Source organism: Tamandua tetradactyla, chromosome 15 (assembly GCF_023851605.1).
Source record: "Tamandua tetradactyla isolate mTamTet1 chromosome 15, mTamTet1.pri, whole genome shotgun sequence".
NCBI classification, from domain to species: domain Eukaryota; kingdom Metazoa; phylum Chordata; class Mammalia; order Pilosa; family Myrmecophagidae; genus Tamandua; species Tamandua tetradactyla.
In genome coordinates, this window is record NC_135341.1 from 80,993,967 (window position 1) to 81,007,563 (window position 13,597).

The 13,597-nt window shown below is 38.7% G+C and overlaps 1 protein-coding gene and 1 long non-coding RNA gene across 4 annotated transcripts in view; one reads left to right on the top strand and one right to left on the bottom strand.

Moving 5' to 3' along the window:
• Positions 1-13,597, top strand: part of IL20RB (interleukin 20 receptor subunit beta) — a 36,465-nt gene that overhangs the window by 16,482 nt on the left and 6,386 nt on the right. For 2 of the 3 annotated variants that reach the window (XM_077130218.1, XM_077130216.1), the window contains 2 exons: positions 3,195-3,337; positions 6,732-6,768. In XM_077130218.1, coding sequence (XP_076986333.1) covers positions 3,195-3,337; positions 6,732-6,768 — 180 coding nt within the window. The remainder of the gene's footprint in view (positions 1-3,194; positions 3,338-6,731; positions 6,769-13,597) is intronic. The other variant, XM_077130217.1, reaches the window with a different exon arrangement.
• On the bottom strand, positions 3,017-10,645 carry LOC143657633 (uncharacterized). The gene is made up of 2 exons (XR_013162933.1): positions 10,269-10,645; positions 3,017-3,418 (listed from the first exon to the last, which is right to left on the bottom strand). It is a non-coding gene; the product is annotated as an uncharacterized LOC143657633 (long non-coding RNA).

The following is a 13,597-nucleotide window of genomic DNA, read 5'->3' on the forward strand; positions in this document are numbered from 1 at the left end:
AAGTTCTTCACCCTAATTTCCACTGAGGCAGGAGTTCACCCTGGGGCTGACGGGCGTGGGGTCGCTTGAGCAGCTGCCTGGAATACTCTCCTCCTGAAAGTTTTGGGGGGCCTTGGCCCAGGACTGGCTTACCAGGTCGTAACTGCCCATGGCTCAGTCGGGGCATGGGGTGGGCTGCAGAACAGACAGCCAGGGGTGTCTGAGATCAAACTCTGTAAGGAGGCACCACGTGCTATATCGTAGCTTTTTTCACCTGGCAGGAACCTTATGTAAATAAAGTCTATGGAATCTTCTCATTTGACTTAGCTTTTCCTTTGAGTTTTTAATGGTTGAGAAACCTACAATATTTAAAAACCTTTTTGAAAAGAAATAAAACAAAACACTCATACCTCATGATCCTGACATTCAAACTCACTAAGTTACATTTTTGTGTATAACTTTTTAGTCTCTTAAATTATTATTATTTCAAACATTTAGTATATTTGTATGGCTCAAAAAAAGTATAACATATACACTGAAAACTCTCTTTCTACTCCCCTTCTCCATGTATCTAATTCCCACTTCCTTATAGGAACTAGCTTCTTGTATATCCTTGTAAAGACTTCCTAAGACATAATAGAAGTAAATGAGAATACCATTTATATATATATCCCTTCTTTTAGCACAAATGATGACACTGTTCTGTACTTAATATATCTTGACAATCTTTCCATATTTATATAAAAAGAACTTGTTCATCCTTCTTTATAGCTATCTAGTATTCCATTGCTTAATTGGTTTAATTTGTTTAATGGGCATTTCATTTTTTCCCAAAATTTGGTATTACATCTAATGCTCCAATTAATTAGCATGTATATAGGACACGTTGCATATGCATGTGTATTTGAAAGACAGATTCCTGGAAGTAGAATTGCTTGGCCAAAGAGATGTGCATTTGAATTTTTTGCATGTATATTTTTATTGAGAAATTTTCATACACGTACAGTCTATACATGTTGTTTTCATCGCCATGGTTATTTTTAGAATATTTGCATCATTCCAGAAAAAGGAATAAAAAAGAAAATACTCATACATCCCATACCCCTTAGCCCTCCCTCTCGCTGACCACCAGTATTTCAATCTACCCAATATTTTACCCTTGATCCCCTCCATTATTTATTTCTTTATTACCTTTATTTTTCACTCATTTGTCCATGCCCTGGATAAAAATGCATTTGAATTTTGATTGCTGTTTCCAATTTGCTCTCTAAAGGGATGATATCCTTCAGTCACTGCCCATGGGTAGGCACATGTTGCAGTTGGCTTGTACATAAACTCTGTACCTGCCTTTTCACACCAAATCCATACAATTTTCCATTTAGATTTTCTGATGACCATTTTATACGACTTTAAAAATCATAATAAATCAAGTGTGTTAAAAGTTTCAAACAAGACACAGTAATAGAGTAAGAGGTAAACTTTTTCCATCCTTCTCCACACCACTCAGGAGATTTCCTTTGGGAACAGTTTGAGATTTAATCTTAAAGCCATTGTCTAATACAATACCAGTACTCACGCGCACAAATGGCATTCTATGTACTCACTGTTCTGCTACTTGCTTGTCTTCACTTAGTAGTATATTATGGACATCTTTTCATGACAATACATATGGATCTACATAATTTTTTTTAAGATGAAAAATAAGCCAATAGAGAATGCTCCAAAATACTGGCAGCCATCTCCCTATTAATAGGTAGACTCAGTGCTTCCTGGTGTTTTGTCACTGGATGTACTGGATATATGCTTTAATGAGCAAACTTGCTAATATCCTAATTCTCATTTAAATAGCTAAATTACTAGCCTACCATGCTAATGTTCCAAATATTTTAAATCATCCCCTATTTTGGGGGTATTTAGATCATCCCCATTTTGGATAATTTCAATTTGTTTTTGAAGACGATTTTCATTCACTCATTCATTCATTCAATGAATATTTATTTAACCTTGACTATCTGCCAGGTGCTGGCCTAGGCACTGAGACATAGTAGAGAACAAAGTTTCTGCCCTCATAGAGCTTACCCTCTAGCTAGGGAGACAATAAACAAGTTACCAATGAGATAGTTCCCCTTGATGGTACCTGCTATGAAGAAAAGAAATCAAAGCACACTTATAGGGTGGTGTGGGGTGTATGCGTGCCATGTTGGACAGAGAAGAAGGCCAGATATTCATGATAATACATATGGAGCTACATAATTTTAAAAAAATGAAATGCTATGAACATGTTTTGCATCTCTTGATGTGTGTGCTGCCAGTTTCCAAAAGCATTGGGCCAACATATCGTGTGTGAGTTCACCAGCTTCCCTACTTCATTGGCTCTGCCACCCCTTCACATCACCAATGAGCAGTCCCTGCCCAGGGAGGTTAAATAAATTGTCTGAGGTTACATAAAACAGAGAGATAAGAAAATAACCCATTCTCTCCTCCCTCCCCTGCTCCCAGTATCCAGATGCTCAGATTGGCACTGTCTGCTCCACATATTTATAGAATGACCATGGACTTTGAGTCAGCCCTACCTTAGTGACCTTAGGTAATCCACTTAGCCATTCTGAGCATCCATTTCCTCATTTATGAAAGCAGGACACTCATCAGTGTTGTGAAGAACAAGGAATGCACGCCCAGCCCTTAGCACAATGCCTGTGGGATTTAGTAGCTGTAGCACACGTAATAGGTGTTTGATATATTATGTGACTGTTTTATGAACTTGGTATTTTCTTCTATAGTCCTAATCAATGCCAAGAGCAAATTGTGAAGCATACTTTGTTTTCAGTTATCGCCATCTCCCCTCTGTGCTATTCTCGTTCCACCCCCCAGTTCCCCATCCTGCCCAGGGCCTGGCACTGTGCCACCCTCTTGGCAGTGGTGTCAAGGTATGTGCTAACATGGCTAGTGCCAAATATGTGATGCTCCACCCTTTTCCTTTCCTAAGAAAATGATAGTAATCTTTTCTGGGACATTCGAAACTATGCCTGAATCTGGATTCTAGAAAAGTGGTTTTAATGGTGGTAATTCAGTCAACAGGGTATACCTGTTGTCTCAGGATATCGGCATCTGCTGCCTTGGCCGATGTGCAGAGACAACTCCAGGAAACTGAGGGAGGCCCAGGATTAGAGATTCTATCTTCATTATAATCCTGTTTCTTATCTTTTTGTTTCCAGGAGAGACCCTCCCCCTGGCCCTGGCCCTGTTTGCATTCGTTGGCTTCATGCTGATCCTCGTGGTAGTGCCACTTTCCATCTGGAAAATGGGCCAGCTGCTCCGATACTCATGTTGCCCCGTGGTAGTGCTCCCGGACACCCTGGTAGGAATTTTTTGTTTTCCTTTCAGCCTGACACTGGGCCTTAGTTGGGCATGGGCACATGTTTCATGGGTTTACAGGCATCTGCAGAGAAAGGGGGAAGAGCACTTACAGGACTTCACTCTCGGAAGGGCTGGAAAAGACTTCCCTTCTCCAGAGTGGTTACCTCCCTTGGGCTCCCAGCAGGCCACCTTTGCTTGCCCCCAGGATCCAGCATGGCCAAAGGAGCCTATTATTTCAGGAGTCATTCCAAGTCCTTTGTTTCCAGACTGGCCCCTTCCCGCAATCATAACAGTGGCTACATTGAATAACGTGTTCTGACACAGCATGTTCAGTTCACAGGCCAATGGCCTCGTTGGTTCTTCAGGTGAAGAATGTGTGAATGAATATGGGACTCAGAGACTGTGCTTTGACTGGGGGAAGCAATCAGGATCTGTATGGTGACTCTCCAAGGGAAGCAATCCCCACCTGTTTCCCCAGCTCCTCCCAAGCACAGGATTCTTATCTTAACCACTGAGGACTCTGGGCTGCAAGTCTGAGCCTCACCATGGGGATAGACCCTATGTGCCCTAAGCCATGGCGGGAATAAAGCAGAAGCTGGCTTCCAGCAGCTTTCCCTATGTTCCCTCTGGCTGCCTCCTTCACCCTCTCCTCTCTCAGCATCCCAACCGCACACAGCAGCACAAAACCAAAGAAGTAAAACAAACAAACAAAATCTATGTCACCCCAAGTATTTCTCAGACGGCTCTCCTGAGAGGGGGAAACTAGCAGTCAGCTTCTCAGAAGCAGCAAGAGCCAGAACTGCCTGCAACCTACACATTCCTGTAGCTCCTTAGCAGCCCAGAGGTGTTTTATTTTGGAGCTAGTCGCCTTGTGACACCTGCATGGCCTTGCATTCTCTCCCTAATCAAGAGTAATAATTCTTATAATCCAGTCTACAGGACATCCTCCACACTGTTATCCAAATGCCAGTTCTCCTTTTCTCTCTAGTACTTCCAGGTAGCCATAACTACATTAGCCAAGCTTAGTACAGAGCTTTCTAAAGGCCAGGAAATTTTCTAAGGTCTTACATATATTAACTGATTTAGTTAGCTGTTTTCAGAGGGCTTACTAATGTTCCTCTCATCAGTTCCCCTTCCAGCCCATACTAATGACTGAATGGTTTACTACTAAGCATAAAAACAATATGATTTATCAAATACAAGATGACAGGGAGAGCTTTCATTCCCCTTCAACAAGAACTTAAGAGACTCAAAGAAACAGTTTTTGATGTAGTGTTTTACAAATATTAGGTCAAAATGTTTGATAGGGTTGTGCAGATCATCTTTGTCCTTGCTGATTTTTTGTGGAGTTGTTTTATTACTTTTTGAAAGAGGTTTGTCAAAATCTCCAACTATGATTATAGATGTCTATTTCTCCTTTTATTTATGTTAATTTTTACTTCATATATAATGAAGCTCTATTTTAGGTGCATACATATTTATGATTGATATGTCTTCCTAAAAATTGAGTCTTTATCATTATGATAATCATTATGATTATTTATGATACTATTTCTTATCCTGATAGCAATATAGTCTTTTATATTTTTATTGTTTATATAGTATATCTTTTACTATATTTTTACGTTAAATCTATTTGTCTTTCTATTTAAAGTGTGTCTCTTATAGATAGTGTATAGTTGGGTCTTGCTTTTTTGTTTAAGTGCATTTCAACAATCTCTGCCTTTATTTGGAATGTTTAGTCCATTAACATTTACTATAGTGATTGAAATAGTTGGGTTAGATCCATCATTTTACCATTTAGTTTGTTTCTCCCATCTGTTTTAGTTTATTTCTCTCTTAATTCTTTCCTGCTTCTTTTTTTAGTTAAATATTTTTTGGAATTATACTTTAATTTATTAATTGATTTCTTAGCTATCCTTCTTGTTTTGGTTTGCTAGCTGCCAGAATGCAACACACCAGAGACGGATTGGCTTTTAATAAAAGGGGATTTATTTTGTTAGTTCTTCAGAGGAAAAGCAGCTAACTTTCCACTGAGGTTCTTTCTTACGTGGAAGGCACAGGATGGTCTCTGCTGGTCTTCTTTCCAGGCCCCTGGGTTCCAACAACTTTCCCCGGGGTGACTTCTTTCTGCATCTCCAAAGGCCTGGGCTGAGCTGCGAGTGCAGAGATGAGGAATGCCGAGCTGCTTAAGCTGTGCTACATTGCGTTCTCTCATTTAAGCACAAGCCAATTAAGTCAAACATCACTCATTGCAGCAGACAGCCTCCTAGCTGACTGCAGATGTAATTGGCAACAGATGAGGTTCAGGTACCATTGGCTTGTGTCCGCAGCAACAGAACTAGGTATGCTCACCTGGCCAAGTTGACAACTGAATCTAACTAACACATGTCCACCCCTTGTCAACTTGGCAATTTCAAGCATCACCTTAAACAGATGCAAAAAATTCTGTTCTTGCTGTGGATCTGTGAATCTCAAAACAAGTTGTCTGGTGCCAAGATGCAAAGGAGGACATTCACAGGATAAAGATTGTCATTTCCATAGGGAGAAATTGGAAGAAACAGATGTAAAACCTGCAGGGCAAGCACCGTGGGATCTCAAAGTCCGAAAGTCATTTATCCTTCGGCTTTAGAAAGTGGCAGTCCCACCCCTTCCAAAGGCCTATGCAGTGGCCCGCCTCTTTCCAAATTAACCTTGTGGAATACTGAGGAGACCACCTCTTGGCTCCACTCTCTCCAGGCATCAGGGCCACCCCTGGGCTCTCTGCCATTTCTGGGGCACACGCTTAACCCCTCCACATGGTGGCAGCCAGGCTCTCCCAGTCCCCCAAGGAGCATGCTATACCTTTTCCAAGGCCTGAGGCTGCACAACTATTCCATTGCAATGAGAGGGGAGACTCAACCTTGCCCTTCAGGATAAACTCACCCTCTCCCTGTATATGGGTGGGTCCACTCTCCTGGCCAAGGTTTCTTGGCTTCAGACCCGAGCTTCCATGGTTCTCACTCTGCAAACTCCAATTTTTTCCCTTTTGTGTCCTCCTTTGTCAAGGCTGGTAGTAGTTCCATTTACACCAACAGTCTCTTCAAACCCTCCAGGACTTCTCCATCATTCTCTTCACGGTTCCTCCAAAATCTTCCCTTTAGCCATCCAAAAACTGTTCCAACATATCTGGTATTTGCAAACTGCAGCAGCACCCCACTCTCCAGTACCAAATCTGTTCTGGTTTGCTAGCTGCTGGAATGCAACACACCAAAGATGGATTGGCTTTTTTTTTTTTTAATGTAATGACTGTGCAGTTACATATTAATAAGCTCCTCTTTCTTTTTCTTTCTTTTTTTTTTTTTTAAAGCCACTGAGCGTATTTTTTATTTATTTATTTATTTTTACATGGGCAGGCACCGGGAATCGAACCTGAGTCCTCTGGCATTGCAGGTAAGCATTCCTGCCTGCTGAGCCACCTTGGCCAGCCCCGGATTGGCTTTTAATAAAAGGGGATTTATTTTGTTGGTTCTTCAGAGGAAGGGCAGCTAACTTCCCACTGAGGTTCTTTCTTACGTGGAAGGCACAGGATGGTCTCTGCTGGTCTTCTCTCCAGGCCCCTGGGTTCCAACAACTTTCCCCGGGGTGACTTCTTTCTGCATCTCCAAAGGCCTGGGCTGAGCTGCGAGTGCTGGGATGAGGAATGCCGAGCTGCTTAAGCTGTGCTACATTGTGTTCTCTCATTTAAACACAAGCCAATTAAGTCAAACATCACTCATTGCAGCAGACACGCCTCCTAGCTGATTGCAGATGTAATTGGCAACAGATGAGGTTCAGGTACCATTGGCTTGTGTCCGCAGCAACAGAACTAGGTATGTTCGCCTGGCCAAGTTGACAACTGAATCTAACTAACACACTTCTTCACATTATTTTTTTTTTATGGTTGTTCTGGCAATTACAATATGCATGCCCTTAAATTGTCTTAGTCTATGCAGAGTTAATATTGTATTGCTTCACATGAAATGTAAGAATCTTGCAATATTCTTTGCCTTAAATAGTCATATGTATTTTAAAGGGATTTAAAATAATCTTTTGTATTTACCCACAAATTTACTATTTCTAGGGTTCTTCCTTTTTTCCTGAGATCTTTATTTCTATTTGGTATGACTTCCCTTTAGTTTGAAAGAGTTCCTATAGTACATTGGTTATGAAGTTCTACTGGTAACAAATTCTTAGATTTCTTTTTTCTGAATGCCTCTACTTTGCTTTCATTCTTGTAGGATATTTTTGGTGAATATAGAATTCTTGGTTGATAATTGTTTTTTCTTCCAATACTTCAAAACTGTTGTTTAACTGTCTTTTGGACTCCATTGTTTCTGGAGAGAAGACAGTTATAGTTTTTAACATTGTTCTACTACTTGACATTTTTATTCTTATTGCTTTCAAATTACCATTGATTGTCTGCAGTTTGACTGCAATGTGCCTAGATGTAGTCTCTGTATTTATCTAGCCTGTGGTTTACAGAGCTTCTTGAATCTGTAAATTTATATAATTTTTCACAAAAATTTGGAAAAATCTCAGCCATTATTTCTTCAGATCATTTTTTTCTACTGCATTGTCTTCCCTCCTATGATTCCAATTTCATGTATGTTAGACCTTTTGATATCGTCTCCACAGATCCTTGAGGGTCTATTAATTTTTTATGAACCTTTTTTTTCCTCTCTCATCTTCAAATTGGGTAATCACTATTAAACTATTTTCTTGCTCACTAACTCTTCTCTTATCACCAGTATGCTTTAAAGTACAACTAGGCCATTTTGTTTTTAAATTTCAAATATTTTATTTTTCGCTTCTAGAATTTCCAAATGGTTATTTCTTATAGTTTGTTCTCTGCTGAGATTTCCTATTTGTCCATTCAATATGAGAATAACTTCTATATTCTTAAGCATAATCATAATATGTTTGTCTACAAATTTAATATCTTTGCTAATTTCACCAAATGGGTCACTCTAATTATCCATTGGTTGCTTTTTATTTTGATATGGGCCACATTTGTCTATTTCTTTGTACCTCTAATAATTTTGGGATGTGTTCTGGATATTGTGAACAATACATTGTAGAGATTTTAGATCTGTTATATTCCTCGGAAAAGTGTTATTTTTGTTTGTTTGTTTTAGTACGTAGTTAACTTGGATGAATGCAAAATCTCAGCTCTGGTCTCCCATGCAATGGGCAGTTGCTATTAGTCCTTCTAGCCTCAGCTGGAGTAGGAGTTTGCCCCACACCTGCATAGTGTAGAGGCCAGTCAGAGGTTAGGCTGAATTTATGTGCAAAATTGGAGGCTCTTTCTGGTTCTCTTTTTTTTTGGATTTCTCCTCTCACTTACTGACTTCTGTGTTTACACCAAACTCTGTTCTCTGATTCTTCAAGCCAATACATCTGCACTCATTATGGCACCAAGTTGGACCTGCCCTTGGGTCCAAGGGCTGTAAAAATTGGGAAACTCATCCAGTGACATTCCCTTCCTCCAAGCGTCAACTTTTAGTTGCTCTCCAGTGACTTATGAAAGTTAATTGGAAATTGTGGTCAGTTTTCATTATATATATATTTTTGCTTTAGACTGTTACTTGGTGATATAAACTTCAATAGAAAGAAATTTCTAATGGTATATTTCAGTTTTAAAAGTTTTTATCTATAAAGGGATTGGTCTGATTTGTGCTCCCATGCCATAAGTGGAACTCTGCAATGAAAAAGAGTCCCTGAACTAATCCAAAATTATGGCTATGGTAAGTGAGCATTCCTGGATCAGGTGTGTCACTAGCTCTTCTTTCCCACAAATGGTGAAATATTCAATCTTCCTTAGCTGGATTCCACCAGTTAGTCAACTTCTGTGGTTTCCTTCTCAACCCTGTTGCCCATGATTTCTCTCTACATAACAGTCATTCCATTCTGAGCATCCTCCCTCAGTTTCCTCTACTGGACCTACATTCTAAGTTTTCTTCCATATTCTAGGATCAGGAGCAGTAGGATTCTCTCTGGACCCAATGCCTTGTTAGTGAGGAACAAGTAAAAGGTCAAAGAAATAATCATATAAAGAGTAGCTATAGGATTTCAGGTACATGAGAAAAGTCCTCAAATGGAAAAAACTCCTAGGAATCCTAATGCATTATAAGCCATACCCTAATAATAATTTTTGGAGACCAAACAGCGTAGGTTAGATCAGAGACAAGAACCAGAGACCATGGTTCAGAGGCCACTTTCATTATAGCCTGGCAGATAGATACCACTACCCTCGAATATCTTTTGCTTTTCTATTCTCCTTTCCTATTCTTCCGATATCATTACAGTATCTGAACCCACATGCATTCTGTTCTATGAAATTTTAACTTTTATTTTTTTCACTTCCAGATTTTTAAAGTGGATATTTTCTTGAGTTTATGTACTCTCCAACAGTGCTGGGTAAGAAACAGATCTCTAGTCTCCGTTAATTCCCAAACAGTCTGGAGCTGTGTATCACTGCTACCATCTCCCTGCCACTGCCCCCCACCTTGACGTTAGCTTATCCCACCTGCATGTCAATATTTGTGTTACTTACAGATAATACTCTAAAGTATTAAAAAACAATTTCCAGCCACTCTTGCAAAATCCACACATCTTTCCAAATTAAACTATGGAAAATCACCAAGTGGAAATCCTTGACAATTCTTCAAAAAGTCCTATTGAGTTTGTTAGTGTTTAATTTCTCTGTATGGATTAAATATTTCATGTCTACATCCACAATTTCACAGTTGCTGATGGTTGCACTCTGAAATATACCATTAGAAATTTCTTTCTATTGAAGTTTATATCACCAAGTAACAGTCTAAAGCAAAAAAATATATATAATGAAAATCATATTAATACTGCCCAATGTATATTCCCTATTCAACAATAGAATTTCTTTTGTCTTTTACCCAGAAATGCTTCTGTGATGTAATTCATTCTTCTATGATGCAATTCATTCTGATCTTTCAGTTCTTGCTTCTTGTCATATTCCACTGTAATGTGGGTAACAGCATGAGGGTCAGTAATTCTTCATGGGCCATCCTAAGTATGACCTGGTATCCTTTGTGGAAAGTGGGGATTGTGAGCTCAGATGCCTTGGAGGGGAGGGGTCAAGTAGGTACCCTCCCAAATGAGTATGTAATGCCATGAATGTAATTCAGTTGGGAGGGGTAGGCGAGACTCTAGCAAATATGCTCCATGTAAAGAATGATGCTACTTCTCAGCTGCTAAGAGGGAATGTGAGCCAGTATCACCAGACCTTCCAGTTTTAGAAGAGAAGCCAGAAAAACAGGTATTTCATGATAAATCTTCTGATTTTTAAATGTTGAAAACTAATCCATAAAGGGGAGACAGGAAAACAAATCAGTCTTAGTAATTGGGGAAGATAACTGGAAAATGAAAAACAAACAAACAAAAATCCATAGCAAAAAATAGGAGAGGTTATTTATTTACCTGGATTTACAAGATGAGTGCCAGCATTTAAATAAAATGCTGTAGATTTAAGTAGATTTAAATCTACTTCTCCCAAGGTGTTTTTCTGCTTAATAAATATATACTTCAATCTGGAATATTGTTGAATCATTGACTCACCTAAATTTTGGCTCTGTTCTGCTGTTAGCTATTTCTCAATAAGGCAGCTGCTACTGAAGTCATTACCTAAGGTTTGGCAGAGCCAAGAAAGAAAAGTTTGAAAAAATAAAAAGAAAACTAATTCATAGGGCCAGAAGCAGATCAGTGGTTACCAGGGGTCTGGGGGAACAGAAGTTATTGCCTAATGGGTAGGAGTTTCTGTTTGGGAGGATGAAAATATTCTGGAAATAGCTAGTGATGAAAGGTACATAACACTGTCAATTACTTAATGTCCAGAATTGTTCACTTAAAACTGGTAAAAATATTTTTACATGATATATATTTTTTTTTTTTTAAAGGAAAGACAGAGAGAAGGAAGGAAGGATAGAAGGAAGGAAGGAAGGAAGAAAGGGAAACATCTTTAAACATTTTCTTGTTTTTTATTGTATTTTGTTTCTTTGTTTTTGTTACATGGGCTGGGGCCGGGAATCGAACCGAGGTCCTCCGGCATAGCAGGCAAGCACTTTGCCCGCTGAGCCACCGCGGCCCGCCCCATGATATATTTTTTACCAGAATTAAAAAAATATAAAAATAACAATTCAAGAATTTTTCAAAGATCAGTTGTGTCTTGCTCAAAAGTTTGTTCTAACCTATGGTCAACACGTTTGCACCTCCTGAAATGTTCTAGACGTCACCGTCCAATATTGTTGCTACCAGCCACATGTGGCTGTTGAGCCCTTGAAATGTGGCTAGTCCAAATTGAGATGTGCTGTAAGTGTAAAACACACAATGGATTTTGAAGACTCAGTACAAAAAAAATTACCTGAAATATCTAATGAATATTTTTTACACTGATTACATGGCAACATGATAATATTATGGATGTATTGTGTTAAGTAAAACATATTAGTAAAATGAATTCCATGTGTTTCTGTTTACTTTTTTAAACGGTCACTAGAACATGTAAAATTGCCTGTGTGGCTTCTATTGTATTTCTGTTGGACAGGGCTGGGCTAGAATTTAAAAACTGATCAAGTTTAAATGCTGCAGATTTAGGCAGCCAGTGTTCTGAGCATCTGATAGGACCAGCAGCAAATAACTGGTGCTGGGTTCCACTTGACACCCCTCACTCGATGAGCCCTGCTTGTCCATGGCTTCCTTGACTTTTTTTTTTTTTTTAAATTTTTATTGTGGTAAAATCTACATAACATAAATATCATTTTAACCATTTTTAGGTTTACAATTCTGTGACATCAAGTACATTGACAATGTTGTGTAACCTTCACCTCTGTCTAACAGAAACAAGAACCCATTAAGCAACAACTCCCCTTCCCCCCTCCTCCCTGCCTTTCGTAACCACTATTCTGCTGTTTCTGCTTTTTGTATCTATTAATTTGTTTATTATAACTACATGTTTAATATAAGAGAAATCATACAAAAGTGTGTCTGGCTTATTTCACTCAACATGATGTCTTCAAGTTTCATCTATATTATAGTATGTATCAGGACTTCATTTCTTTTTATGGCTGAGAAATATTCCATTGTTATGTACATACCGCAGTTTGTTTATCCGTTCATCTGTTGATGGATGCTTAGGTAGCTTCCACCTTTTGTGAATAATTTTTGTATAACTATCTGTCCAAGACTCTGCTCTCAATTCTTTTGAGTAGATAACCAGAAGAGGAATTGTCAGGCCATGTGATAAATTCTATGACTGACTTTCTGAGGAAACGCTATTTCCACAGTGCCTGCACCATTTTACATTTCGCATTTCCACCAACAATTTACAAGGCTTATTTCTCCACATCCTATCCAACATTTGTTATTTCCCAACGCTTGTTTATTCCCAAAATAATAGCTGTCCTAGTGGGTGTGAAGTGGTATCTTGTACTTTTGATTTGCATTTCTCTAATGGCTGATGATGTTGAAACATCTTCTCATGTGCTTACTGGTGATTTGTGTATTTTCTTTGGAGAACTGTCTTTTGCCCAGTTTAAAATGGGATTGTTCGTCTTTTTTGTTGTCGAGTTGTAGGGGTTCTTGATGTATTCTTGATATTAAACCCTTATCAAATGTATTTTCTCTCATTCTGTAGCTTGTCTTTTCACTTTCTTTCCATTTTATTAGAGGAGTTGTGGGTTGAAGAACAATCATGCACAAAATACAGGATTCCCTGTGCCATCCTATTAGTAATACCGTGCATACACATTTGTTACAAATTATGAAACCAAATTTTTGTAGTTGTACTAACTTAGGGTTCACAATTTGAGTTGTACAGTTCCATTCTGCTGTTATTTTAAATTTTATTCTGGTAACTGCTATATGACCTAAATTTTTCCCTTTTAATCACACTCAAATATCTAATTCAGTGCTATTAGTTACATTTGCAATGTTCTGCTACCATTGCTACCATCCATTACTAAAACATTTCCATTGTCCCAAATAGGAATTCTGTACATTTTCAGACTTAACTACCTTTTCCCTACCCCCACCCCATACACTGTAGCCTATATTCTAGATTCTGACTCTATGAGTTTGCTTATATTTTAATTCATATTAGTGAGGTCATACAGTATTTGTCCTTTTGTGACAAGCTTATTTCATTCAATTGGATGTCTTCAAGGTTCATCCACGTTGTTGCATGCATCAGAACTTTATTCCTTTTTAC